A 27,597-nucleotide genomic window follows, 5' to 3' on the forward strand; every position below is an offset into this window, starting at 1 on the left:
GACCATATTTGTCTTCCCTTTTTGTCTGGCCCATAACTCTGCCTAGAAAGGCCTTACATGCCCCAAACTTGGTCTGGTCTGCTCATCAGAGTCCCCTTTACGGGCGTGTTTTGGATTGGATTTCAAGATTTTTGACCATATTTGTCTTCCCTTTTTGTCAGGCCCATAACTCTGCCTAGAAAGGCCCTACATGCCCCAAAATTGGTCTGGTCTGCTCATCAGAGTCCCCTCTACGGGAGTGTTTTGGACAGGATTTTGATATTTTTTACCATATTTTTTAAATGCACCCCCTTTTATTGTCTGTTCTGTATATCCCAGCATCAAATGATTCTTACTGTACACTGAGGGCACTAGTATGAGTGACCACAGTAAGTTTCAGGTATGTGACACTTTCCTAGTCAGAGTTAGCAGGGGGTGCATTTCATGGCAAGAAGGAATACAACAAGCCTGTCGTGAAATGCCCCAAACTTGGTCTGGTCTGCCCATCAGAGTCCCCTCTACGGGCGTGTTTTGGATTGGATTTAAAAAAAAAATGACCATATTTGTCTTCCCTTTTTGTCCGGCCCATAACTCTGCCTAGAAAGGCCCTACATGCCCCAAACTTGGTCTGGTCTGCTCATCAGAGTCCCCTCTACGTGCGTGTTTTGGATTGGATTTTAAGATTTTTGACCATATTTGTCTTCCCTTTTTGTCCGGCCCATAACTCTGCCTAGAAAGCCCCTACATGCCCCAAACTTGGTTTGGTCTGCTCATCAGAGTCCCCTCTACGGGCGTGTTTTGGATTGGATTTCAAGATTTTTGACCATATTTGTCTTCCCTTTTTGTCCGGCCCATAACTCAGCCTAGAAAGGCCCTACATGCCCCAAACTTGGTCTGGTCTGCTCGTCAGAGTCCCCTCTACGGGCGTACTTTGGATTGGATTTCAAGATTTTTGACCATATTTGTCTTCCCTTTTTGTCCGGCCCATAACTCTGCCTAGAAAGCCCCTACATGCCCCAAACTTGGTCTGGTCTGCTCATCAGAGTCCCCTCTACGGGCGTGTTTTGGATTGGATTTCAAGATTTTTGACCATATTTGTCTTCCCTTTTTGTCAGGCCCATAACTCTGCCTAGAAAGGCCCTACATGCCCCAAAATTGGTCTGGTCTGCTCATCAGAGTCCCCTCTACGGGAGTGTTTTGGACAGGATTTTGATATTTTTTACCATATTTTTTAAATGCACCCCCTTTTATTGTCTGTTCTGTATATCCCAGCATCAAATGATTCTTACTGTACACTGAGGGCACTAGTATGAGTGACCACAGTAAGTTTCAGGTATGTGACACTTTCCTAGTCAGATTTAGCAGGGGGTGCATTTCATGGCAAGAAGGAATACAACAAGCCTGTCGTGAAATGCACCAAACTTGGTCTGGTCTGCTCATCAGAATCCCCTCTACAGGTGTGTTTTGGATTGGATTTCAAGATTTTTGACCATATTTGTCTTCCCTTTTTGTCCGGCCCATAACTCTGCCTAGAAAGGCCCTACATGCCCCAAACTTGGTCTGGTCTGCCCATCAGAGTCCCCTCTACGGGCGTGTTTTGGATTGGATTTTTAAAAAAAATGACCATATTTGTCTTCCCTTTTTGTCCGGCCCATAACTCTGCCTAGAAAGGCCCTACATGCCCCAAACTTGGTCTGGTCTGCTCATCAGAGTCCCCTGTACGGGAGTGTTTTGGATTGGATTTTAATATTTTTGACCATATTTGTCTTCCCTTTTTGTCCGGCCCATAACTCTGCCTAGAAAGCCCCTACATGCCCCAAAGTTGGTCTGGTCTGCTCATCAGAATCCCCTCTACGGGTGTGTTTTGGATTGGATTTCAAGATTTTTGACCATATTTGTCTTCCCTTTTTGTCCGGCCCATAACTCTGCCTAGAAAGGCCCTACATGCCCCAAAATTGGTCTGGTCTGCTCATCAGAGTCCCCTCTACGGGCGTACTTTGGATTGGATTTTAAGATTTTTGACCATATTTGACTTCCCTTTTTGTCCGGCCCATAACTCAGCCTAGAAAGGCCCTACATGCCCCAAACTTGGTCTGGTCTGCTCGTCAGAGTCCCCTCTACGGGCGTACTTTGGATTGGATTTCAAGATTTTTGACCATATTTGTCTTCCCTTTTTGTCCGGCCCATAACTCTGCCTAGAAAGCCCCTACATGCCCCAAACTTGGTCTGGTCTGCTCATCAGAGTCCCCTCTACGGGCGTGTTTTGGATTGGATTTCAAGATTTTTGACCATATTTGTCTTCCCTTTTTGTCAGGCCCATAACTCTGCCTAGAAAGGCCCTACATGCCCCAAAATTGGTCTGGTCTGCTCATCAGAGTCCCCTCTACGGGAGTGTTTTGGACAGGATTTTGATATTTTTTACCATATTTTTTAAATGCACCCCCTTTTATTGTCTGTTCTGTATATCCCAGCATCAAATGATTCTTACTGTACACTGAGGGCACTAGTATGAGTGACCACAGTAAGTTTCAGGTATGTGACACTTTCCTAGTCAGAGTTAGCAGGGGGTGCATTTCATGGCAAGAAGGAATACAACAAGCCTGTCGTGAAATGCACCAAACTTGGTCTGGTCTGCTCATCAGAGTCCCCTCTACCGGCGTGTTTCGGATTGGATTTTAATATTTTTGACCATATTTGACTTCCCTTTGTGTCCGGCCCATAACTCTGCCTAGAAAGCCCCTACATGCCCCAAAGTTGGTCTGGTCTGCTCATCAGAATCCCCTCTACGGGTGTGTTTTGGATTGGATTTCAAGATTTTTGACCATATTTGTCTTCCCTTTTTGTCCGGCCCATAACTCTGCCTAGAAAGGCCCTACATGCCCCAAAATTGGTCTGGTCTGCTCATCAGAGTCCCCTCTACGGGCGTACTTTGGATTGGATTTCAAGATTTTTGACCATATCTGTCTTCCCTTTTTGTCCGGCCCATAACTCTGCCTAGAAAGCCCCTACATGCCCCAAACTTGGTCTGGTCTGCTCATCAGAGTCCCCTCTACGGGAGTGTTTTGGATAGGATTTTGGTATTTTTTACCATATTTTTCTTCCCTTTTTTTCCGGCAACTCTGCCTAGAAACGCCCTACATGTCCCAAACTTAGTCTGGTCTACTCATCAGAGCCCCCTCTACGGGCGTGTTTTGGATTGGATTTTGATATTTTTTACCATATTTTTTAAATGCACCCCCCTTTATTGTCTGTTCTGTATATCCCAGCATCAAATGATTCTTACTGTACACTGAGGGCACTAGTATGAGTGACCACAGTAAGTTTCAGGCATGTGACACTTTACTAGTCAGAGTTAGCAGGGGGTGCATTTCATGGCAAGAAGGAATACAACAAGCCTGTCGTGAAATGCACCAAACTTGGTCTGGTCTGCTCATCAGAGTCCCCTCTACGGGCGTGTTTTGGATTGGATTTCAAGATTTTTTACCATATTTGTCTTCCCTTTTTGTCCGGCCCATAACTCTGCCTAGAAAGCCCCTACATGCCCCAAACTTGGTCTGGTCTGCTCATCAGAGTCCCCTCTACGGGTGTGTTTTGGATTGTATTTTTTTTTTTATTGACCATATTTGTCTTCCCTTTTTGTCTGGCCCATAACTCTGCCTAGAAAGGCCTTACATGCCCCAAACTTGGTCTGGTCTGCTCATCAGAGTCCCCTCTACGGGTGTGTTTTGGATTGTATTTTTTTTTTTATTGACCATATTTGTCTTCCCTTTTTGTCTGGCCCATAACTCTGCCTAGAAAGGCCTTACATGCCCCAAACTTGGTCTGGTCTGCTCATCAGAGTCCCCTTTACGGGCGTGTTTTGGATTGGATTTCAAGATTTTTGACCATATTTGTCTTCCCTTTTTGTCCGGCCCATAACTCTGCCTAGAAAGCCCCTACATGCCCCAAACTTGGTCTGGTCTGCTCATCAGAGTCCCCTCTACAGGCGTGTTTCGGATTGTATTTTTTTTTTAATTGACCATATTTGTCTTCCCTTTTTGTCTGGCCCATAACTCTGCCTAGAAAGGCCTTACATGCCCCAAACTTGGTCTGGTCTGCTCATCAGAGTCCCCTCTACGGGTGTGTTTTGGATTGTATTTTTTTTTTTATTGACCATATTTGTCTTCTCTTTTTGTCTGGCCCATAACTCTGCCTAGAAAGGCCTTACATGCCCCAAACTTGGTCTGGTCTGCTCATCAGAGTCCCCTCTACGGGCATGTTTTGGATTGTATTTTATTTATTTTTTACCATATTTGACTTCCCTTTTTGGCCGGCCCATAACTCTGCCTAGAAAGGCCCTACATGCCCCAAACTTGGTCTGGTCTGCTCATCAGAGTCCCCTCTACGGGCGTGTTTTGGATTGGATTTCAAGATTTTTGACCATATTTGTCTTCCCTTTTTGTCCGGCCCATAACTCTGCCTAGAAAGCCCCTACATGCCCCAAACTTGGTCTGGTCTGCTCATCAGAGTCCCCTCTACGGGCGTGTTTCGGATTGTATTTTTTTTTTTTATGACCATATTTGTCTTCCCTTTTTGTCTGGCCCATAACTCTGCCTAGAAAGGCCTTACATGCCCCAAACTTGGTCTGGTCTGCTCATCAGAGTCCCCTCTACGGGTGTGTTTCGGATTGTATTTTTTTTTTTATTGACCATATTTGTCTTCCCTTTTTGTCTGGCCCATAACTCTGCCTAGAAAGGCCTTACATGCCCCAGACTTGGTCTGGTCTGTTCATCAGAGTCCCCTCTACGGGTGTGTTTTGGATTGTATTTTTTTTTTAATTTACCATATTTGACTTCCCTTTTTGTCTGGCCCATAACTCTGCCTAGAAAGGCCTTACATGCCCCAAACTTGGTCTGGTCTGCTCATCAGAGTCCCCTTTACGGGCGTGTTTTGGATTGGATTTCAAGATTTTTGACCATATTTGTCTTCCCTTTTTGTCCGGCCCATAACTCTGCCTAGAAAGCCCCTACATGCCCCAAACTTGGTCTGGTCTGCTCATCAGAGTCCCCTCTACAGGCGTGTTTCGGATTGTATTTTTTTTTTAATTGACCATATTTGTCTTCCCTTTTTGTCTGGCCCATAATTCTGCCTAGAAAGGCCTTACATGCCCCAAACTTGGTCTGGTCTGCTCATCAGAGTCCCCTCTACGGGTGTGTTTTGGATTGTATTTTTTTTTTTATTGACAATATTTGTCTTCTCTTTTTGTCTGGCCCATAACTCTGCCTAGAAAGGCCTTACATGCCCCAAACTTGGTCTGGTCTGCTCATCAGAGTCCCCTCTACGGGCATGTTTTGGATTGTATTTTATTTATTTTTTACCATATTTGACTTCCCTTTTTGGCCGGCCCATAACTCTGCCTAGAAAGGCCCTACATGCCCCAAACTTGGTCTGGTCTGCTCATCAGAGTCCCCTCTACGGGCGTGTTTTGGATTGGATTTCAAGATTTTTGACCATATTCGTCTTCCCTTTTTGTCCGGCCCATAACTCTGCCTAGAAAGCCCCTACATGCCCCAAACTTGGTCTGGTCTGCTCATCAGAGTCCCCTCTACGGGCGTGTTTCGGATTGTATTTTTTTTTTTATTGACCATATTTGTCTTCCCTTTTTGTCTGGCCCATAACTCTGCCTAGAAAGGCCTTACATGCCCCAAACTTGGTCTGGTCTGCTCATCAGAGTCCCCTCTACGGGTGTGTTTCGGATTGTATTTTTTTTTTTATTGACCATATTTGTCTTCCCTTTTTGTCTGGCCCATAACTCTGCCTAGAAAGGCCTTACATGCCCCAAACTTGGTCTGGTCTGTTCATCAGAGTCCCCTCTACGGGTGTGTTTTGGATTGTATTTTTTTTTTAATTTACCATATTTGACTTCCCTTTTTGTCCGGCCCATAACTCTGCCTAGAAAGCCCCTACATGCCCCAAACTTGGTCTGGTCTGCTCATCAGAGTCCCCTCTACGGGCATGTTTTGGATTGTATTTTTTTTTAAATTGACCATATTTGACTTCCCTTTTTGTCCGGCCCATAACTCTGCCTAGAAAGGCCCTACATGTCCCAAACTTAGTCTGGTCTACTCATCAGAGCCCCCTCTACGGGCGTGTTTTGGATTGGATTTTGATATTTTTTACCATATTTTTTAAATGCACCCCCCTTTATTGTCTGTTCTGTATATCCCAGCATCAAATGATTCTTACTGTACACTGAGGGCACTAGTATGAGTGACCACAGTAAGTTTCAGGCATGTGACACTTTAGTAGTCAGAGTTAGCAGGGGGTGCATTTCATGGCAAGAAGGAATACAACAAATCTGTCGTGAAATATACCCCCCTCTATTGTCTGTTCTGTATATCCCAGCATCAAATGATTCTGACTGTACACTGAGGGCACTAGTATGAGTAACCACAGTAAGTTTCAGGCATGTGACACTTTCCTAGTCAGAGTTAGCAGGGGGTGCATTTCATGGCAAGAAGGAATACAACAAGCCTGTTGTGAAATGCACCCCCCTCTATTGTCTGTTCTGTATATCCCAGCATCAAATGATTCTGACTGTACACTGAGGGCACTAGTATGAGTAACCACAGTAAGTTTCAGGCATGTGACACTTTCCTAGTCAGAGTTAGCAGGGGGTGCATTTCATGGCAAGAAGGAATACAACAAGCCTGTCGTGAAATTCACCCCCCTCTATTGTCTGTTCTGTATATCCCAGCATCAAATGATTCTTACCGTACACTGAGGGCACAAGTATGAGTAAGCACAGTAAGTTTCAGGCATGTGGCACTTTCCTAGTCAGGGTTAGCAGGGGGTGCATTTCATGGCAAGAAGGAATACAACAAGCCTGTCGTGAAATGCACCAAACTTGGTCTGGTCTGCTCATCAGAGTCCCCTCTACGGGCGTGTTTTGGATTGTATTTTTTTTAAAATTGACCATATTTGACTTCCTATTTTGTCCGGCCCATAACTCTGCCTAGAAAGGCCCTACATGCCCCAAACTTGGTCTGGTCTGCTCATCAGAGTCCCCTCTACGGGAGTGTTTTGGATTGGATTTTAAGATTTTTGACCATATTTGTCTTCCCTTTTTGTCCGGCCCATAACTCTGCCTAGAAAGCCCCTACATGCCCCAAACTTGGTCTGGTCTGCTCATCAGAGTCCCCTCTACGGGCGTGTTTTGGATTGGATTTCAAGATTTTTGACCATATTTGTCTTCCCTTTTTGTCAGGCCCATAACTCTGCCTAGAAAGGCCCTACATGCCCCAAAATTGGTCTGGTCTGCTCATCAGAGTCCCCTCTACGGGAGTGTTTTGGACAGGATTTTGATATTTTTTACCATATTTTTTAAATGCACCCCCTTTTATTGTCTGTTCTGTATATCCCAGCATCAAATGATTCTTACTGTACACTGAGGGCACTAGTATGAGTGACCACAGTAAGTTTCAGGTATGTGACACTTTCCTAGTCAGATTTAGCAGGGGGTGCATTTCATGGCAAGAAGGAATACAACAAGCCTGTCGTGAAATGCACCAAACTTGGTCTGGTCTGCTCATCAGAATCCCCTCTACAGGTGTGTTTTGGATTGGATTTCAAGATTTTTGACCATATTTGTCTTCCCTTTTTGTCCGGCCCATAACTCTGCCTAGAAAGGCCCTACATGCCCCAAAATTGGTCTGGTCTGCTCATCAGAGTCCCCTCTACGGGCGTACTTTGGATTGGATTTCAAAATTTTTGACCATATCTGTCTTCCCTTTTTGTCCGGCCCATAACTCTACCTAGAAAGCCCCTACATGCCCCAAACTTGGTCTGGTCTGCTCATCAGAGTCCCCTCTACGGGCGTGTTTTGGATTGGATTTCAAGATTTTTGACCATATTTGTCTTCCCTTTTTGTCCGGCCCATAACTCTGCCTAGAAAGGCCCTACATGCCCCAAAATTGGTCTGGTCTGCTCATCAGAGTCCCCTCTACGGGCGTACTTTGGATTGGATTTTAAGACTTTTGACCATATTTGACTTCCCTTTTTGTCCGGCCCATAACTCAGCCTAGAAAGGCCCTACATGCCCCAAACTTGGTCTGGTCTGCTCGTCAGAGTCCCCTCTACGGGCGTACTTTGGATTGGATTTCAAGATTTTTGACCATATTTGTCTTCCCTTTTTGTCCGGCCCATAACTCTGCCTAGAAAGCCCCTACATGCCCCAAACTTGGTCTGGTCTGCTCATCAGAGTCCCCTCTACGGGCGTGTTTTGGATTGGATTTCAAGATTTTTGACCATATTTGTCTTCCCTTTTTGTCAGGCCCATAACTCTGCCTAGAAAGGCCCTACATGCCCCAAAATTGGTCTGGTCTGCTCATCAGAGTCCCCTCTACGGGCGTACTTTGGATTGGATTTTAAGATTTTTGACCATATTTGACTTCCCTTTTTGTCCGGCCCATAACTCAGCCTAGAAAGGCCCTACATGCCCCAAACTTGGTCTGGTCTGCTCGTCAGAGTCCCCTCTACGGGCGTACTTTGGATTGGATTTCAAGATTTTTGACCATATTTGTCTTCCCTTTTTGTCCGGCCCATAACTCTGCCTAGAAAGCCCCTACATGCCCCAAACTTGGTCTGGTCTGCTCATCAGAGTCCCCTCTACGGGCGTGTTTTGGATTGGATTTCAAGATTTTTGACCATATTTGTCTTCCCTTTTTGTCAGGCCCATAACTCTGCCTAGAAAGGCCCTACATGCCCCAAAATTGGTCTGGTCTGCTCATCAGAGTCCCCTCTACGGGAGTGTTTTGGACAGGATTTTGATATTTTTTACCATATTTTTTAAATGCACCCCCTTTTATTGTCTGTTCTGTATATCCCAGCATCAAATGATTCTTACTGTACACTGAGGGCACTAGTATGAGTGACCACAGTAAGTTTCAGGTATGTGACACTTTCCTAGTCAGATTTAGCAGGGGGTGCATTTCATGGCAAGAAGGAATACAACAAGCCTGTCGTGAAATGCACCAAACTTGGTCTGGTCTGCTCATCAGAATCCCCTCTACAGGTGTGTTTTGGATTGGATTTCAAGATTTTTGACCATATTTGTCTTCCCTTTTTGTCCGGCCCATAACTCTGCCTAGAAAGGCCCTACATGCCCCAAAATTGGTCTGGTCTGCTCATCAGAGTCCCCTCTACGGGCGTGTTTTGGATTGGATTTCAAGATTTTTGACCATATTTGTCTTCCCTTTTTGTCAGGCCCATAACTCTGCCTAGAAAGGCCCTACATGCCCCAAAATTGGTCTGGTCTGCTCATCAGAGTCCCCTCTACGGGCGTACTTTGGATTGGATTTTAAGATTTTTGACCATATTTGACTTCCCTTTTTGTCCGGCCCATAACTCAGCCTAGAAAGGCCCTACATGCCCCAAACTTGGTCTGGTCTGCTCGTCAGAGTCCCCTCTACGGGCGTACTTTGGATTGGATTTCAAGATTTTTGACCATATTTGTCTTCCCTTTTTGTCCGGCCCATAACTCTGCCTAGAAAGCCCCTACATGCCCCAAACTTGGTCTGGTCTGCTCATCAGAGTCCCCTCTACGGGCGTGTTTTGGATTGGATTTCAAGATTTTTGACCATATTTGTCTTCCCTTTTTGTCAGGCCCATAACTCTGCCTAGAAAGGCCCTACATGCCCCAAAATTGGTCTGGTCTGCTCATCAGAGTCCCCTCTACGGGAGTGTTTTGGACAGGATTTTGATATTTTTTACCATATTTTTTAAATGCACCCCCTTTTATTGTCTGTTCTGTATATCCCAGCATCAAATGATTCTTACTGTACACTGAGGGCACTAGTATGAGTGACCACAGTAAGTTTCAGGTATGTGACACTTTCCTAGTCAGATTTAGCAGGGGGTGCATTTCATGGCAAGAAGGAATACAACAAGCCTGTCGTGAAATGCACCAAACTTGGTCTGGTCTGCTCATCAGAATCCCCTCTACAGGTGTGTTTTGGATTGGATTTCAAGATTTTTGACCATATTTGTCTTCCCTTTTTGTCCGGCCCATAACTCTGCCTAGAAAGGCCCTACATGCCCCAAAATTGGTCTGGTCTGCTCATCAGAGTCCCCTCTACGGGCGTACTTTGGATTGGATTTTAAGATTTTTGACCATATTTGACTTCCCTTTTTGTCCGGCCCATAACTCTGCCTAGAAAGGCCCTACATGCCCCAAACTTGGTCTGGTCTGCTCATCAGAGTCCCCTCTACGGGCGTACTTTGGATTGGATTTCAAGATTTTTGACCATATCTGTCTTCCCTTTTTGTCCGGCCCATAACTCTACCTAGAAAGCCCCTACATGCCCCAAACTTGGTCTGGTCTGCTCATCAGAGTCCCCTCTACGGGCGTGTTTTGGATTGGATTTCAAGATTTTTGACCATATTTGTCTTCCCTTTTTGTCAGGCCCATAACTCTGCCTAGAAAGGCCCTACATGCCCCAAAATTGGTCTGGTCTGCTCATCAGAGTCCCCTCTACGGGAGTGTTTTGGACAGGATTTTGATATTTTTTACCATATTTTTTAAATGCACCCCCCTTTATTGTCTGTTCTGTATGTCCCAGCATCAAATGATTCTTACTGTACACTGAGGGCACTAGTATGAGTGACCACAGTAAGTTTCAGGTATGTGACACTTTCCTAGTCAGAGTTAGCAGGGGGTGCATTTCATGGCAAGAAGGAATACAACAAGCCTGTTGTGAAATGCCCCAAACTTGGTCTGGTCTGCCCATCAGAGTCCCCTCTACGGGCGTGTTTTGGATTGGATTTTTAAAAAAAATGACCATATTTGTCTTCCCTTTTTGTCCGGCCCATAACTCTGCCTAGAAAGGCCCTACATGCCCCAAACTTGGTCTGGTCTGCTCATCAGAGTCCCCTGTACGGGAGTGTTTTGGATTGGATTTTAATATTTTTGACCATATTTGTCTTCCCTTTTTGTCAGGCCCATAACTCTGCCTAGAAAGGCCCTACATGCCCCAAAATTGGTCTGGTCTGCTCATCAGAGTCCCCTCTACGGGAGTGTTTTGGACAGGATTTTGATATTTTTTACCATATTTTTTAAATGCACCCCCTTTTATTGTCTGTTCTGTATATCCCAGCATCAAATGATTCTTACTGTACACTGAGGGCACTAGTATGAGTGACCACAGTAAGTTTCAGGTATGTGACACTTTCCTAGTCAGATTTAGCAGGGGGTGCATTTCATGGCAAGAAGGAATACAACAAGCCTGTCGTGAAATGCACCAAACTTGGTCTGGTCTGCTCATCAGAATCCCCTCTACAGGTGTGTTTTGGATTGGATTTCAAGATTTTTGACCATATTTGTCTTCCCTTTTTGTCCGGCCCATAACTCTGCCTAGAAAGGCCCTACATGCCCCAAAATTGGTCTGGTCTGCTCATCAGAGTCCCCTCTACGGGCGTACTTTGGATTGGATTTTAAGATTTTTGACCATATTTGACTTCCCTTTTTGTCCGGCCCATAACTCTGCCTAGAAAGGCCCTACATGCCCCAAACTTGGTCTGGTCTGCTCATCAGAGTCCCCTCTACGGGCGTACTTTGGATTGGATTTCAAGATTTTTGACCATATCTGTCTTCCCTTTTTGTCCGGCCCATAACTCTACCTAGAAAGCCCCTACATGCCCCAAACTTGGTCTGGTCTGCTCATCAGAGTCCCCTCTACGGGCGTGTTTTGGATTGGATTTCAAGATTTTTGACCATATTTGTCTTCCCTTTTTGTCAGGCCCATAACTCTGCCTAGAAAGGCCCTACATGCCCCAAAATTGGTCTGGTCTGCTCATCAGAGTCCCCTCTACGGGAGTGTTTTGGACAGGATTTTGATATTTTTTACCATATTTTTTAAATGCACCCCCCTTTATTGTCTGTTCTGTATGTCCCAGCATCAAATGATTCTTACTGTACACTGAGGGCACTAGTATGAGTGACCACAGTAAGTTTCAGGTATGTGACACTTTCCTAGTCAGAGTTAGCAGGGGGTGCATTTCATGGCAAGAAGGAATACAACAAGCCTGTCGTGAAATGCCCCAAACTTGGTCTGGTCTGCCCATCAGAGTCCCCTCTACGGGCGTGTTTTGGATTGGATTTTTAAAAAAAATGACCATATTTGTCTTCCCTTTTTGTCCGGCCCATAACTCTGCCTAGAAAGGCCCTACATGCCCCAAACTTGGTCTGGTCTGCTCATCAGAGTCCCCTGTACGGGAGTGTTTTGGATTGGATTTTAATATTTTTGACCATATTTGTCTTCCCTTTTTGTCCGGCCCATAACTCTGCCTAGAAAGCCCCTACATGCCCCAAAGTTGGTCTGGTCTGCTCATCAGAATCCCCTCTACGGGTGTGTTTTGGATTGGATTTCAAGATTTTTGACCATATTTGTCTTCCCTTTTTGTCCGGCCCATAACTCTGCCTAGAAAGGCCCTACATGCCCCAAAATTGGTCTGGTCTGCTCATCAGAGTCCCCTCTACGGGCGTACTTTGGATTGGATTTTAAGATTTTTGACCATATTTGACTTCCCTTTTTGTCCGGCCCATAACTCTGCCTAGAAAGGCCCTACATGCCCCAAACTTGGTCTGGTCTGCTCGTCAGAGTCCCCTCTACGGGCGTACTTTGGATTGGATTTCAAGATTTTTGACCATATTTGTCTTCCCTTTTTGTCCGGCCCATAACTCTGCCTAGAAAGCCCCTACATGCCCCAAACTTGGTCTGGTCTGCTCATCAGAGTCCCCTCTACGGGCGTGTTTTGGATTGGATTTCAAGATTTTTGACCATATTTGTCTTCCCTTTTTGTCAGGCCCATAACTCTGCCTAGAAAGGCCCTACATGCCCCAAAATTGGTCTGGTCTGCTCATCAGAGTCCCCTCTACGGGAGTGTTTTGGACAGGATTTTGATATTTTTTACCATATTTTTTAAATGCACCCCCTTTTATTGTCTGTTCTGTATATCCCAGCATCAAATGATTCTTACTGTACACTGAGGGCACTAGTATGAGTGACCACAGTAAGTTTCAGGTATGTGACACTTTCCTAGTCAGAGTTAGCAGGGGGTGCATTTCATGGCAAGAAGGAATACAACAAGCCTGTCGTGAAATGCACCAAACTTGGTCTGGTCTGCTCATCAGAGTCCCCTCTACCGGCGTGTTTCGGATTGGATTTTAATATTTTTGACCATATTTGACTTCCCTTTGTGTCCGGCCCATAACTCTGCCTAGAAAGCCCCTACATGCCCCAAAGTTGGTCTGGTCTGCTCATCAGAATCCCCTCTACGGGTGTGTTTTGGATTGGATTTCAAGATTTTTGACCATATTTGTCTTCCCTTTTTGTCCGGCCCATAACTCTGCCTAGAAAGGCCCTACATGCCCCAAAATTGGTCTGGTCTGCTCATCAGAGTCCCCTCTACGGGCGTACTTTGGATTGGATTTCAAGATTTTTGACCATATCTGTCTTCCCTTTTTGTCCGGCCCATAACTCTGCCTAGAAAGCCCCTACATGCCCCAAACTTGGTCTGGTCTGCTCATCAGAGTCCCCTCTACGGGAGTGTTTTGGATAGGATTTTGGTATTTTTTACCATATTTTTCTTCCCTTTTTTTCCGGCAACTCTGCCTAGAAACGCCCTACATGTCCCAAACTTAGTCTGGTCTACTCATCAGAGCCCCCTCTACGGGCGTGTTTTGGATTGGATTTTGATATTTTTTACCATATTTTTTAAATGCACCCCCCTTTATTGTCTGTTCTGTATATCCCAGCATCAAATGATTCTTACTGTACACTGAGGGCACTAGTATGAGTGACCACAGTAAGTTTCAGGCATGTGACACTTTACTAGTCAGAGTTAGCAGGGGGTGCATTTCATGGCAAGAAGGAATACAACAAGCCTGTCGTGAAATGCACCAAACTTGGTCTGGTCTGCTCATCAGAGTCCCCTCTACGGGCGTGTTTTGGATTGGATTTCAAGATTTTTTACCATATTTGTCTTCCCTTTTTGTCCGGCCCATAACTCTGCCTAGAAAGCCCCTACATGCCCCAAACTTGGTCTGGTCTGCTCATCAGAGTCCCCTCTACGGGTGTGTTTTGGATTGTATTTTTTTTTTTATTGACCATATTTGTCTTCCCTTTTTGTCTGGCCCATAACTCTGCCTAGAAAGGCCTTACATGCCCCAAACTTGGTCTGGTCTGCTCATCAGAGTCCCCTCTACGGGTGTGTTTTGGATTGTATTTTTTTTTTTATTGACCATATTTGTCTTCCCTTTTTGTCTGGCCCATAACTCTGCCTAGAAAGGCCTTACATGCCCCAAACTTGGTCTGGTCTGCTCATCAGAGTCCCCTTTACGGGCGTGTTTTGGATTGGATTTCAAGATTTTTGACCATATTTGTCTTCCCTTTTTGTCCGGCCCATAACTCTGCCTAGAAAGCCCCTACATGCCCCAAACTTGGTCTGGTCTGCTCATCAGAGTCCCCTCTACAGGCGTGTTTCGGATTGTATTTTTTTTTTAATTGACCATATTTGTCTTCCCTTTTTGTCTGGCCCATAACTCTGCCTAGAAAGGCCTTACATGCCCCAAACTTGGTCTGGTCTGCTCATCAGAGTCCCCTCTACGGGTGTGTTTTGGATTGTATTTTTTTTTTTATTGACCATATTTGTCTTCTCTTTTTGTCTGGCCCATAACTCTGCCTAGAAAGGCCTTACATGCCCCAAACTTGGTCTGGTCTGCTCATCAGAGTCCCCTCTACGGGCATGTTTTGGATTGTATTGTATTTATTTTTTACCATATTTGACTTCCCTTTTTGGCCGGCCCATAACTCTGCCTAGAAAGGCCCTACATGCCCCAAACTTGGTCTGGTCTGCTCATCAGAGTCCCCTCTACGGGCGTGTTTTGGATTGGATTTCAAGATTTTTGACCATATTTGTCTTCCCTTTTTGTCCGGCCCATAACTCTGCCTAGAAAGCCCCTACATGCCCCAAACTTGGTCTGGTCTGCTCATCAGAGTCCCCTCTACGGGCGTGTTTCGGATTGTATTTTTTTTTTTTATGACCATATTTGTCTTCCCTTTTTGTCTGGCCCATAACTCTGCCTAGAAAGGCCTTACATGCCCCAAACTTGGTCTGGTCTGCTCATCAGAGTCCCCTCTACGGGTGTGTTTCGGATTGTATTTTTTTTTTTATTGACCATATTTGTCTTCCCTTTTTGTCTGGCCCATAACTCTGCCTAGAAAGGCCTTACATGCCCCAGACTTGGTCTGGTCTGTTCATCAGAGTCCCCTCTACGGGTGTGTTTTGGATTGTATTTTTTTTTTAATTTACCATATTTGACTTCCCTTTTTGTCTGGCCCATAACTCTGCCTAGAAAGGCCTTACATGCCCCAAACTTGGTCTGGTCTGCTCATCAGAGTCCCCTTTACGGGCGTGTTTTGGATTGGATTTCAAGATTTTTGACCATATTTGTCTTCCCTTTTTGTCCGGCCCATAACTCTGCCTAGAAAGCCCCTACATGCCCCAAACTTGGTCTGGTCTGCTCATCAGAGTCCCCTCTACAGGCGTGTTTCGGATTGTATTTTTTTTTTAATTGACCATATTTGTCTTCCCTTTTTGTCTGGCCCATAACTCTGCCTAGAAAGGCCTTACATGCCCCAAACTTGGTCTGGTCTGCTCATCAGAGTCCCCTCTACGGGTGTGTTTTGGATTGTATTTTTTTTTTTATTGACCATATTTGTCTTCTCTTTTTGTCTGGCCCATAACTCTGCCTAGAAAGGCCTTACATGCCCCAAACTTGGTCTGGTCTGCTCATCAGAGTCCCCTCTACGGGCATGTTTTGGATTGTATTTTATTTATTTTTTACCATATTTGACTTCCCTTTTTGGCCGGCCCATAACTCTGCCTAGAAAGGCCCTACATGCCCCAAACTTGGTCTGGTCTGCTCATCAGAGTCCCCTCTACGGGCGTGTTTTGGATTGGATTTCAAGATTTTTGACCATATTCGTCTTCCCTTTTTGTCCGGCCCATAACTCTGCCTAGAAAGCCCCTACATGCCCCAAACTTGGTCTGGTCTGCTCATCAGAGTCCCCTCTACGGGCGTGTTTCGGATTGTATTTTTTTTTTTATTGACCATATTTGTCTTCCCTTTTTGTCTGGCCCATAACTCTGCCTAGAAAGGCCTTACATGCCCCAAACTTGGTCTGGTCTGCTCATCAGAGTCCCCTCTACGGGTGTGTTTCGGATTGTATTTTTTTTTTTATTGACCATATTTGTCTTCCCTTTTTGTCTGGCCCATAACTCTGCCTAGAAAGGCCTTACATGCCCCAAACTTGGTCTGGTCTGTTCATCAGAGTCCCCTCTACGGGTGTGTTTTGGATTGTATTTTTTTTTAAATTTACCATATTTGACTTCCCTTTTTGTCCGGCCCATAACTCTGCCTAGAAAGCCCCTACATGCCCCAAACTTGGTCTGGTCTGCTCATCAGAGTCCCCTCTACGGGCATGTTTTGGATTGTATTTTTTTTTAAATTGACCATATTTGACTTCCCTTTTTGTCCGGCCCATAACTCTGCCTAGAAAGGCCCTACATGTCCCAAACTTAGTCTGGTCTACTCATCAGAGCCCCCTCTACGGGCGTGTTTTGGATTGGATTTTGATATTTTTTACCATATTTTTTAAATGCACCCCCCTTTATTGTCTGTTCTGTATATCCCAGCATCAAATGATTCTTACTGTACACTGAGGGCACTAGTATGAGTGACCACAGTAAGTTTCAGGCATGTGACACTTTAGTAGTCAGAGTTAGCAGGGGGTGCATTTCATGGCAAGAAGGAATACAACAAATCTGTCGTGAAATATACCCCCCTCTATTGTCTGTTCTGTATATCCCAGCATCAAATGATTCTGACTGTACACTGAGGGCACTAGTATGAGTAACCACAGTAAGTTTCAGGCATGTGACACTTTCCTAGTCAGAGTTAGCAGGGGGTGCATTTCATGGCAAGAAGGAATACAACAAGCCTGTTGTGAAATGCACCCCCCTCTATTGTCTGTTCTGTATATCCCAGCATCAAATGATTCTGACTGTACACTGAGGGCACTAGTATGAGTAACCACAGTAAGTTTCAGGCATGTGACACTTTCCTAGTCAGAGTTAGCAGGGGGTGCATTTCATGGCAAGAAGGAATACAACAAGCCTGTCGTGAAATTCACCCCCCTCTATTGTCTGTTCTGTATATCCCAGCATCAAATGATTCTTACCGTACACTGAGGGCACAAGTATGAGTAAGCACAGTAAGTTTCAGGCATGTGGCACTTTCCTAGTCAGGGTTAGCAGGGGGTGCATTTCATGGCAAGAAGGAATACAACAAGCCTGTCGTGAAATGCACCAAACTTGGTCTGGTCTGCTCATCAGAGTCCCCTCTACGGGCGTGTTTTGGATTGTATTTTTTTTAAAATTGACCATATTTGACTTCCTATTTTGTCCGGCCCATAACTCTGCCTAGAAAGGCCCTACATGCCCCAAACTTGGTCTGGTCTGCTCATCAGAGTCCCCTCTACGGGAGTGTTTTGGATTGGATTTTAAGATTTTTGACCATATTTGTCTTCCCTTTTTGTCCGGCCCATAACTCTGCCTAGAAAGGTCCTACATGCCCCAAACTTGGTCTGGTCTGCTCATCAGAGTCCCTTCTACGGGCGTGTTTTGGATTGGATTTTAAGATTTTTGACCATATTTGTCTTCCCTTTTTGTCCGGCCCATAACACTGCCTAGAAAGGCCCTACATGCCCCAAACTTGGTGTGGTTACTCATACCAGTCCCATAAACATGCAGTAAGAATCATTTGATGAAGGAATCATTTCTTTCTTTTTTTTTGTCCCAGAACACAATTACCAAACAAATGTTACTTTAAAGGCAGTCCTGGTCCCAAGTTAAAAGCATTACCGTACGAGCTAAAAAAAAAAAAACGTCCTCTCGATCAAAACAAGAGCGTGATTAAAACACTCCTGTCAACTCCGTACTGAAACGAATACAACTGGCGAGTCATTTGTTGAACCAATATGGCTTTAGAGGAAAAAGTAGCGAGCTAAAGAGATTGACAGCAAGAGATTTTAAAACTGAAGACATAGTGGTTTCCAGCACGAGCACCGCCCATAATTTGTTCTTAAGGTTAACGTGACTGTATCAACCACTGAGAGTATACGTAAAATATCTTATCCAGACTCTTACTGTCAATACTTCTGCATGTATTAGTGTTAGCAGGGTTAGATCTCTTCTGATCCTGGTACTGCTGTACTTCATCTTTTTGGACGTTGCATTGGATAAAAGCAAATTGAAAAAAATCTAAATTCTAATGAAAGTTAATATACTATAACTGTGTACTACTTACAATAACTCTGAATATACACAGTATTGATCAATTACAGCAGTCATACATGTATTGTAAAACATACTACATTGTTATTTTAATTTTAAGATATTATGTTACGTTTAATATAAATGTCAGATCATTTCAGTGTTTCACAGCTGCCCTGTAACCGCAACATGTCACTTCCTGGTCTCTGTCGCCCTCTGCTGACAGTCTTCCCTTCAGGGAAGTCTTGGTCTAGTTGCAGATATCTACCAATGGTCAAGGGTCAACTGCAAAAGCAAAATCTGTGTTGAACCTGTTGACTTGATGCAGTCTTTGATTGGAGGAGAGAGGGAAGGACAGGGCTGTCTGGACGAGGAGAGGGGTGTTTGGGTCAGAACAGGGGTATATGGGTCAGGACAGGGCTGTCTGGGGCATTGTGCTTCTGGATTTCTTCTTGCTCAGCTCAACCTGGATCTGTGGAGGCAACTGGCTCTGGTTCTGAGTCACACAGGGCAGACAGAACCTCCTGGTGTAGAACAGGCTGCAGTCCTGCACAGAAACAGCAGGTTAGTGTCCCTGGAGAGGGAGAGGGGAGAAGGAGAGGGGGAAGAATAGGGAGAGAGGGGGGAAATAGGGGGGAGAAGAGGGAGAGAGGGGGGAGAAGAGGGAGGAAAGGAAGATAGGACAGGGAGGGAGAAAGAGGGGGAGAAATGCATCATGTGGTGTAGTTGGCCTTACAGTTCCAACACAGACAGGAGAGTTGCAGCTGCTGCAGTGAGACCCCAACACCAGGAACCTCTCCCTGTCTGGGCTGAACGGGTCTTTAGTCACATAGCACTCTTCCAGCAATCTGCAATGCATTTTAAACAAAAGCAAAAGTACAATTCAGATGACGTTAGCAATAAACATTTCACCTAGGAGAGTAATTTGACAGTGTTTTTTACACCGTGCCTGGTACAGTAGCCGAGATGTGGTTACTTAGCACTCTGCCGGGCAAATACAGACCGTCCACCAATAAAGTCTGCTTTGGAACTACGCACCTCTGGTCCTTAGTTTTCTCCTGTACTGCACTGTTTGTATGTCGCTTTGGACGAAAGCGTCTGCTAAAAGACTAACATGTTACAGCTGGTGTAGGCAAGTTTTGCGAAGCTAGTTATTTTAGCTTCATTCCCAAACTAGGGGTGGGCGGATCAATCTAAAATATCGATAGTATCAATACCAATGTTGGTATCAGTATTGATCGATACTCGCGTGATGAAATCGATACTTCAGTTTAAATTTCTCAGACACATTCAGTACACAACTCCCTTTACAACATAGTGGTTGTGCAAACACCGCTCCTCTCACTTCGCTCAAGCTCACCTGTCCCTCCCTCACCTCCTCCGCTATGCTGGGAGTTGTTACCCGGCGTGCACGTGCAGTAACGCCTCAGCAGCACACCATACTAACCGTATTTTATTTTTTATTATGATCATAATCACGATCAACTTATTAAAGGAAAAATCACAAAATCATTCAATGATCGATGAATCTGTTGCTTTTGTGTTGCCAAAATGCCGGATAGTTGTTGTGCTATCGGATGCACTAATCGAAGACGAGACAAGCCTGGGCTGTGTTTCTATAGAAGTCCGCCCGATAAAGAAAACCCAGAGGAGATGATTGTGGATTTGTGCCATTAAACGTAACCCCCAGCCGTCCAATTATACACGTATTTGCAGCAAACACTTCATCAAAGCTAAGCACAAGTATATACAGGTATATTAATCATCGTATTTTTAGCCATAAAACACATCTTTATGTAATCGGTTTTACATTGTTTGTTGTGTATCGAGGCGAACAACTGCAGTGGTCGTAGTGAGTTAAAGTTAGCTAGTTAGCTAAATAGTTGGGTTGTCGTTAGACGCCAACACTTGCAGTTTGTGTCCATATCTTTTCTTTAGCTGAGAGGTGATCCAAAGAAACGTGGGAATCTAAATTTGCCGGCTGTTGCTGCTTCTCAACTGTGTGAGCCGCTATCGCCAGCAGCTTTCTGACCTCCGGGTCACCGAGCATGTCACGTGAAAACTATGAATTGATTCTTATCATGAAATCAGACAGCAATTCGGAGCTATATCCGCTCCCACGTGAAGCTCCACAGCTAACCCTTTCAGAATGAATGTTTACCTACATTATAGATCTGGTGTTCGGTGGTTTCTGTCCGTAGTACGTGAAGGGGGTAGACAGACCACACAGGCGACATGTAAACTGTTTCTGCGGGACATCCGTGTTAGATTCCATCTCCGAACTGTCCGACAAGTTTGATATAGTTCTTCTTCTTTCCACTATACATTCACAGATTGCTAGCATAGTAGCATTGAGAGGCGCATTAACGCCTCCTACTGGTTGGGAGTGTGATGGCCGGTGGCATACACTAATTTGACACTTTCCATCCAGGATGGGCATTTTTCTTTGGCATCAAATTTCATTACAATATCACATACAAAATCGATCAGTCTTAACCCTTGTGCTGCCTTCGGGTCACATGACCCAAAGGTTCATAACGAACCATCGTTGTGTTTACCCAATTTTACCCAATACAAAAAAAAATACAAATAATTTTCTTTTAACCTTCGCAATGTGGGGGGTCTGAGACAGCCCAACGGTTAAAAGAAAATGATTCACTTTGTTTTTGTATGCGGTAAAGTTGTCGCAATACGACGGTGGGTCACAATGACTGATGGGTCAGAATGACCCGAGGATAACACAAGGGTTAAAACAAACACCTGTATCCCTTCTGCAGCCTGATGGCTCTTAGAAAAACTTGGGAGCACATTGGGAGGAGAGAGAGGGAGGAAACTGGGAGGAGAGAGAGGGAGGAGAGAGAGGGAGAACACTGGGAGGAGAGGGAGGACATTGGGAGGAGAGAGGGAGGACACTGGGAGGAGAGAGGGAGGACACTGGGAGGAGAGAGGGAGGACACTGGGAGGAGAGAGAGGGAGGAAACTGGGAGGAGAGGGAGGACATTGGGAGGAGTGAGGGAGGACACTGGGAGGAGAGAGAGGGAGGAGAGAGAGGGAGGACACTGGGAGGAGAGAGGGAGGAAACTGGGAGGAGAGGGAGGACACTGGGAGGAGAGAGAGGGAGGAGAGAGAGGGAGGACACTGGGAGGAGAGAGAGGGAGGAGAGAGAGGGAGGAAACTGGGAGGAGAGGGAGGACATTGGGAGGAGAGAGGGAGGACACTGGGAGGAGAGGGAGGAGAGAGAGGGAGGACACTGGGAGGAGAGAGGGAGGAAACTGGGAGGAGAGGGAGGACACTGGGAGGAGAGAGGGAGGACACTGGGAGGAGAGAGGGAGGACACTGGGAGGAGAGAGAAGGAGGACATTGGGAGGAGAGAGAGGGAGGACACTGGGAGGAGAGAGGGAGGACATTGGGAGGAGAGAGAGGGAGGACATTGGGAGGAGGGAGAGGACACTGGGAGGAGAGAGAGGGAGGACACTGGGAGGAGAGAGGGAGGACATTGGGAGGAGAGAGAGGGAGGACATTGGGAGGAGAGGTGGTCTTTGTCGAAGAACAGTCTGTATGTATAACCCAGTAACACATATCCAAGCAGCTTGTCATGAAGGTTGTTTATAAAAGACACAAGCTTGTAGAAGAAGTTAAATGGTACCTTAATTTAATTGAAATCTGTCGTTCATCAGTGTACTGTGTAATCTACTGAGGGAAACATTGTGCTAGAGCAGGGGGGGACATTTAAACATAAATCATGTACATTACACAATACCATTGTCTTTAGTCATGAATTTCTTGTTCTCTCTCTCACACTCACACACACTTAATCATTTCCTTCATCCTTGTTGACACGTTTGAGCAGAAGGCTCCCATCCCTCTCCTCCAATTGGAAGCCTAGGTTAAGGAGGGCGGAGTCATCAGCCGGGCCACGCCTCTCCAGCGCTGCGACCACTTCCTGGTTCTCTGGGTTCTGTTCCAGAAGGTTCCGGAGTGTGAAGAAAACCCATTGGCTGATAACTGGCAGAAGGGGTGTGTTATGGTCAAATGAGAAGCAAAGATTGGTGTGTGTGGGTGCATTTGGTGTTTAGTATGTTGTGTGTGTTAAGTTAACAGGCTACAGAGGAGTGTGTATGTGTGATACCAGGATAACAGCATAGGATACAGGGGTTAGGGTTAAGGTGTGTGTGTGTAACAGGATACAGGGGTTAGGGTTAAGGTGTGTGTGTAACAGGATACAGGGGTTATTGCTGTCGATGCTGCAGTTGTCCAGGATCAAAGGTATTCCCTCCAGGTCCCGGACCTGAAAAACACACACAGCTGACCAACCTGTGTGTGTGTGTACCAGGTTCTGGTTGTGTGTATGTGTGTATGTACCAGGTTCTGGTTACGTGTGTGTACCAGGTTCTGGTTGCGTGTGTGTACCAGGTTCTGGTTGTGTGTGTGTACCAGGTTCTGGTTGTGTGTGTGGTGGTGACTCAGGTTCCCTATGAAGCGGACGAGATGGGCCTTGAAACTGATGGAGGGAGAAGAGGAGGAGGAGGAGGAAGAGGAGAAGTCCTGGGTGGGGGTGAAGACGTTGCGACTTGTTTTCCCCAGCTGATGCACCCTGTGTAGAAGCTCTGTGGGAGGATGGTTAGTAGAACCAGGCAGGTCAACAGTGTTCAGAACTAAGATCTTCTACTGAGTTTTCTACATGCACTATTTGTATGTTGCATTGGAAGTGTCTGATCAACTGAATAACATGTAAAAATATCTCCAACCCTCTGATCTGTGAGGGAAGACACACACACTCTCTCCTACACACACACACTCTCCTACACACACACACATTCTCTCCTACACACACGCTCACAGCCCTCTCATCCCCAGCGTGTCATCATGGTTACCAACGGTGGTCTTGAGGAGGCCTGGCTGGTCCTGGAGGAACATGAACTCCTTGTGGTCAGAGGTCATCTCACACAGCACATCCAGCAAGCTGCTGACCACTAGCGCCTCCTAGAGGAGGGGGGAAAACAGCAGGCTGTAAGCAGACTGTAATCCTACCTGGGGGTCACCCCCTCAGACTGTAGTCCTACCTGGGGGTCACCCCCCCAGACTGTAGTCCTATCTGGGGGTCACCCCCTCAGACTGTAATCCTACCTGGGGGTCACCCCCCCAGACTGTAATCCTACCTGGGGGTCACCCCCCCAGACTGTAGTCCTACCTGGGGGTCACCCCCTCAGACTGTAGTCCTACCTGGGGGTCACCCCCTCAGACTGTAGTCCTACCTGGGGGTCACCCCCCCAGACTGTAGTCCTACCTGGGGGTCACCCCCTCAGACTGTAGTCCTACCTGGGGGTCACCCCCCCAGACTGTAGTCCTACCTGGGGGTCACCCCCCCAGACTGTAGTCCTACCTGGGGGTCACCCCCCCAGACTGTAGTCCTACCTGGGGGTCACCCCCCCAGACTGTAGTCCTATCTGGGAGTCACCCCCCCAGACTGTAGTCCTACCTGGGAGTCACCCCCCCAGACTGTAGTCCTACCTGGGAGTCACCCCCCCAGACTGTAGTCCTACCTGGGGGTCACCCCCCCAGACTGTAGTCCTACCTGGGAGTCACCCCCCCAGACTGTAGTCCTACCTGGGGGTCAGCAGAGGCCGTGGCGAGGGAGAGCACCGCGGCACCATCCTCCTGGAAATGAGTGGCGAGGAAACGAGCAACACCGGGCGTGATGACGCAGTCATCCCCCAGCTGGGCCGAGACCAGCTGCAGCAACGTCACCCTGCAACACCAGCTCACAGGTTAGCTAGCAATACCTAACGTTAGCATCAAGCATTGGCCAGCACTAGCCTGTTGTTGCATCAGTGAGATTTAGCCTATAGCATCTGCTAGCATTAGCCTTCATAACATTAGCTTCAACTCATTTTAACTAGCAGTAAAATGGTTAGTAGCATTGAAGATAAATCATTGGGAAGGACAGAGGCTCATATCAAGGTCATAATAAGAGTGCTAGCTACTGGAGTTACCGTTCAAGGGGCTCCATGCAGGCGTACATACTCTCAACCAGAACAGGCGACTTCAGGAAATGCTGGGTAGCAATCAGAATTCTGCAGAACTCAGGGAGAATACAGAATATACAAATGGTTTTAAATAATGTATCCAAGTCTAATTGTAGTCTAATGTGTTTGGACTATTTGAGAAGTTTATTAATCTATTATTTCATTGCTAATAACTTATGTTCATATGACAATTAACTTGAAGACACTCAGTGTAATCCTGTTTAGGGTTATGACCTCTGTCACAAGGGCCTCAATCTGCATGCATCATATTTATGTATCCTATCATGAACCCTCCAGCCTACACACACACGTGCACACACACGTGCACACACACATTCCATAAGACATACGTCCAGTCCAGGTCTGGATGTGTCCTGCAGAGCTCAATGACCCTGCGAGCCAGGGGCAGGCCCCCCTGCTGCTGGGCCATCATCTGCAGCTTGTCCTGGTCCAGACAGCCGTGCAGAACCATGGATGCATATCCCACCGCCTTGCTGTCTGTTAGACTGAGCAGGGCTCTGCACGCTCACACACACACACAGCAGGGCTCGAAATAAATAACAAATTCTTGGTAGCACTGGTGCTCCCAACTTTGAAACAGCTCATATTAACCAATCAACCAACCAATCAACGCAACCAATGCATTAAAATTGAGAACATATAGATTAAGTTGAACTGGTTATGTAATGTTGGATAGAACAGTGGACTGGTCACAGTAACAGCTTACAGCAGGCACATGCTGTGCAGTAGGCTCATCAGCAAGCGTTTTGTAAATAAATGAAAATAGATTGCATCATAACAATTATTTGCACTCGTACAAATGCTCCTTAATATATTTTGAGGTCGCACAAATACAATTTTGGGAGCACACACACAACAAATGAGATATAGCAATACTTGTGTGTGTACGAGGGTGTGTGTGTGGGTGCAGGGTGAGGGGGCGTACAGCATCTTATCAGGAAAGCAGAGGTTCCAGATGTGGTCCTTGCAGAGCTGGTTGCCCACGGCAACGTTCCCCAGGAACTGTAGCCCACAACGCAGAGCTGCTATTATGGGAGACAGGAGGGGCAAGGGCAGGATCATGGGAGACAGGAAGGGCAAGATCATGGGAGACAGGAAGGGCAGGATCATGGGAGACGGGAGGGGCAAGGGCAGGATCATGGGAGACGGGAAGGGCAAGGGCAGGATCATGGGAGATGGGAGCTGGGAATCATACAGGATGGGTAGTTTGTTGTAGTTTGTAGCCTGGAGCCCACTGACCTTCTGAAGCAGCCTGGGTGGAGTCCATGTTCAGCTGAGACAGCCCTCCCACAACCCGAACACACAGCTCCAAACACCCCAGCTCTCTACAGCACAACATGGTTATACACCCCAAGTAGCAACATTTACTTTCTGTAACAGTCGTTAGATGCTAAGCTATGTACATTATTAAATGTCTTCTTCAGTACCTGAGTCGGTTCTGGTTGTGTGTGTTCTGTATGCAGGCGTTCCTCTGAGCCCTGAAGCACTCAGCCATCATCTGGAGAGACAAAGGCCCTGCCTGCCTCCCCCCTGCCCCCGCCTCTCCGCTACCTGCCCCCGCCTCTCCGCTACCTGCCCCCGCCTCTATCTCGTCTGCTAACCGGTTCAACACCGGCATAAGACTCGCCAACACGTCCTCGGGAACGCTGTCCCTGTGGAAGAATCACGATTATATTCACGGTTACAACAGTCCAACTTCTACAAGAGTAAAACTAAACTCTCTGTCCTGACAGCTCTCGCACGTTTTCTTTCGCTCTCACACACGCGTTCCTATACGCGTTGTATAGGAACGCAGGATCTGTCACAGCACTCGGGTCTCCCTCCATAGCTTTAGTAGTATAACAGCTAACTAGCTATGACAGCGTTGTCTAGAACAGCATTAGGTGTACAAAATATGTCAGCATCATGTGCGGTTTATCAAACTGAACACAAGTACATCAACTGACTACAACGAAGCTGACAAGTTGGCGAGTTTCAGCTCAGTGTTCCATCTCCAAAACACGGTCTCGTGTGTCACCTGTATTCCTGTTCACGCAGAGCCGTTGTAAGAGATGTCAAAACTCGTAAATCTTTTAGACTGAATTCTTCTTTGATAATTTCATTGATTGATGCTGTGAGCTCCGTCATGTTGCCCAAGCATAGCGCCATCTTTGTTTTTATAGAAGGGGCGTGGTTTCTGTTTTCATTTGTTTCCTGTGATAGTATTGGATGAAAAAAAGGTGAAGGGCGGAGTCAGCTGCGTTGTTAAACGTTTACTCGTTTAAATCGGATTAGAAAATGGTCCATTTTAATTATAACTAAAATGACAAAAACATTGAGATCATGGAGAAGCTGACTGCCTCTAGTGATGTAGAGGCCAGCTCTCAAGGTTCGAATCCCTCCTCGGTGCTTTGCTGCATGGGGCTCTGTTTCCTGTCTGTCCTGTCTCTTTACACCATAAAAATAAGTCAACTATAAGACAGATTTACCCCCCAAATTACCTTTAAATAGAAATGTCTATGTGTGTTTTTGTTCAATATTTTATTTTAAGAAGACAATTGTTTTAACTGCAGTGTTTGTTTTTTCTCGAGAATTGTGGAGTTTTGTGTTTAGAGTTATAAGAAAATATGGAGCAGAGGTGGGGGTACCTCCTGGCAGATGGCCAGGCGCGCAGGGTCAGAGGTCACATCTGTGCTGCTCAGCCTGCCTGGTCCAACTGCTGCCTCCTGGGTCCCTACCAGGGACCCAGGACGAGGGTTAGTCCAGGGCTAGGGTTAGTCCAGGGCTAGGGTTAGCCCAGGGCTAGGGTTAGCCCAGGGAGTGGTGCCACCATTCTGTATTGTTTGTATAGGATACAGACTAAATACAAGTCGACACAAAAACTTAATGTGAGAGAAGACCTAGGGTTAGAGAATTGTTTATTGTTTTCATGCAGTAGGTACAGACCCAAGCTGAATGTTCCTTTAATGGTAAAAAGTGTTCAGACACTCGGAACATTGGTATTTACAGATGACAACATGATTAGAGTAGATAATATTGGACATTACTAAATGATAGTTTGTGTTCTTGTAAAAGTAATGGGAATTTACAGAAACATAGTAACCTCTCTCCAGACATTGCAAGGTAAATTAACGTTTCCATACTGCACTCATTGTTCATCCATGTACACAGATAAGTAACACAACCTTATTGCAAACAATATAAAAAGTGTCCTTGCGGC

The 27,597-nt window shown here is 46.0% G+C and overlaps 2 protein-coding genes across 3 annotated transcripts; both read right to left on the reverse strand.

Annotated features, from left to right (window-relative positions):
• Window positions 1–17,978: 17,978 nt before the first annotated feature.
• cdpf1 (cysteine rich DPF motif domain containing 1) lies at window positions 17,979–20,634 on the reverse strand. The gene is made up of 3 exons (XM_067254650.1): window positions 20,517–20,634; window positions 19,088–19,199; window positions 17,979–18,898 (listed from the first exon to the last, which is right to left on the reverse strand). The coding sequence occupies exons 1-3, from the start codon at window positions 20,624–20,626 to the stop codon at window positions 18,761–18,763; spliced, it is 360 nt and encodes a 119-aa protein (XP_067110751.1). The 5' UTR covers window positions 20,627–20,634; the 3' UTR covers window positions 17,979–18,760.
• Window positions 20,635–21,992: 1,358 nt separating this feature from the next.
• atxn10 (ataxin 10) lies at window positions 21,993–26,546 on the reverse strand. 2 transcript variants are annotated; one of them, XM_067254466.1, is made up of 11 exons: window positions 26,416–26,546; window positions 25,826–26,050; window positions 25,638–25,723; window positions 25,324–25,423; window positions 24,728–24,895; window positions 24,345–24,425; window positions 23,959–24,100; window positions 23,226–23,334; window positions 22,786–22,958; window positions 22,576–22,639; window positions 21,993–22,356 (listed from the first exon to the last, which is right to left on the reverse strand). In XM_067254466.1, the coding sequence occupies exons 1-11, from the start codon at window positions 26,544–26,546 to the stop codon at window positions 22,163–22,165; spliced, it is 1,473 nt and encodes a 490-aa protein (XP_067110567.1). In that variant the 3' UTR covers window positions 21,993–22,162. The 2 variants fall into 2 exon arrangements, with proteins under 2 accessions (XP_067110567.1, XP_067110568.1); XM_067254467.1 differs by having other exon boundaries at window positions 25,324–25,420; window positions 26,416–26,537.
• Window positions 26,547–27,597: the final 1,051 nt, after the last annotated feature.

This window comes from Osmerus mordax, chromosome 17 (assembly GCF_038355195.1).
Source record: "Osmerus mordax isolate fOsmMor3 chromosome 17, fOsmMor3.pri, whole genome shotgun sequence".
Taxonomy (NCBI): domain Eukaryota; kingdom Metazoa; phylum Chordata; class Actinopteri; order Osmeriformes; family Osmeridae; genus Osmerus; species Osmerus mordax.

Excerpts from the sequence above, each read along its gene's own strand:
- cdpf1 (XM_067254650.1), bottom strand. The coding sequence starts at position 20,626 with ATGGAATCTAACACGGATGTCCCGCAGAAACAGTTTACATGTCGCCTG. Across the intron at positions 19,200-20,516 it reads CCGAACACCAGATCTATAAT|ATTGCTGGAAGAGTGCTATG; the intron begins GTAGGTAAACAT and ends AATGCATTGCAG. Across the intron at positions 18,899-19,087 it reads CTCCTGTCTGTGTTGGAACT|GACTGCAGCCTGTTCTACAC; the intron begins GTAAGGCCAACT and ends GTTTCTGTGCAG.
- atxn10 (XM_067254466.1), bottom strand. The coding sequence starts at position 26,546 with ATGGCGCTATGCTTGGGCAACATGACGGAGCTCACAGCATCAATCAAT. Across the intron at positions 26,051-26,415 it reads CTGCGTGAACAGGAATACAG|GGACAGCGTTCCCGAGGACG; the intron begins GTGACACACGAG and ends ATTCTTCCACAG. Across the intron at positions 23,335-23,958 it reads CGGCCTCTGCTGACCCCCAG|GAGGCGCTAGTGGTCAGCAG; the intron begins GTAGGACTACAG and ends CCCCTCCTCTAG.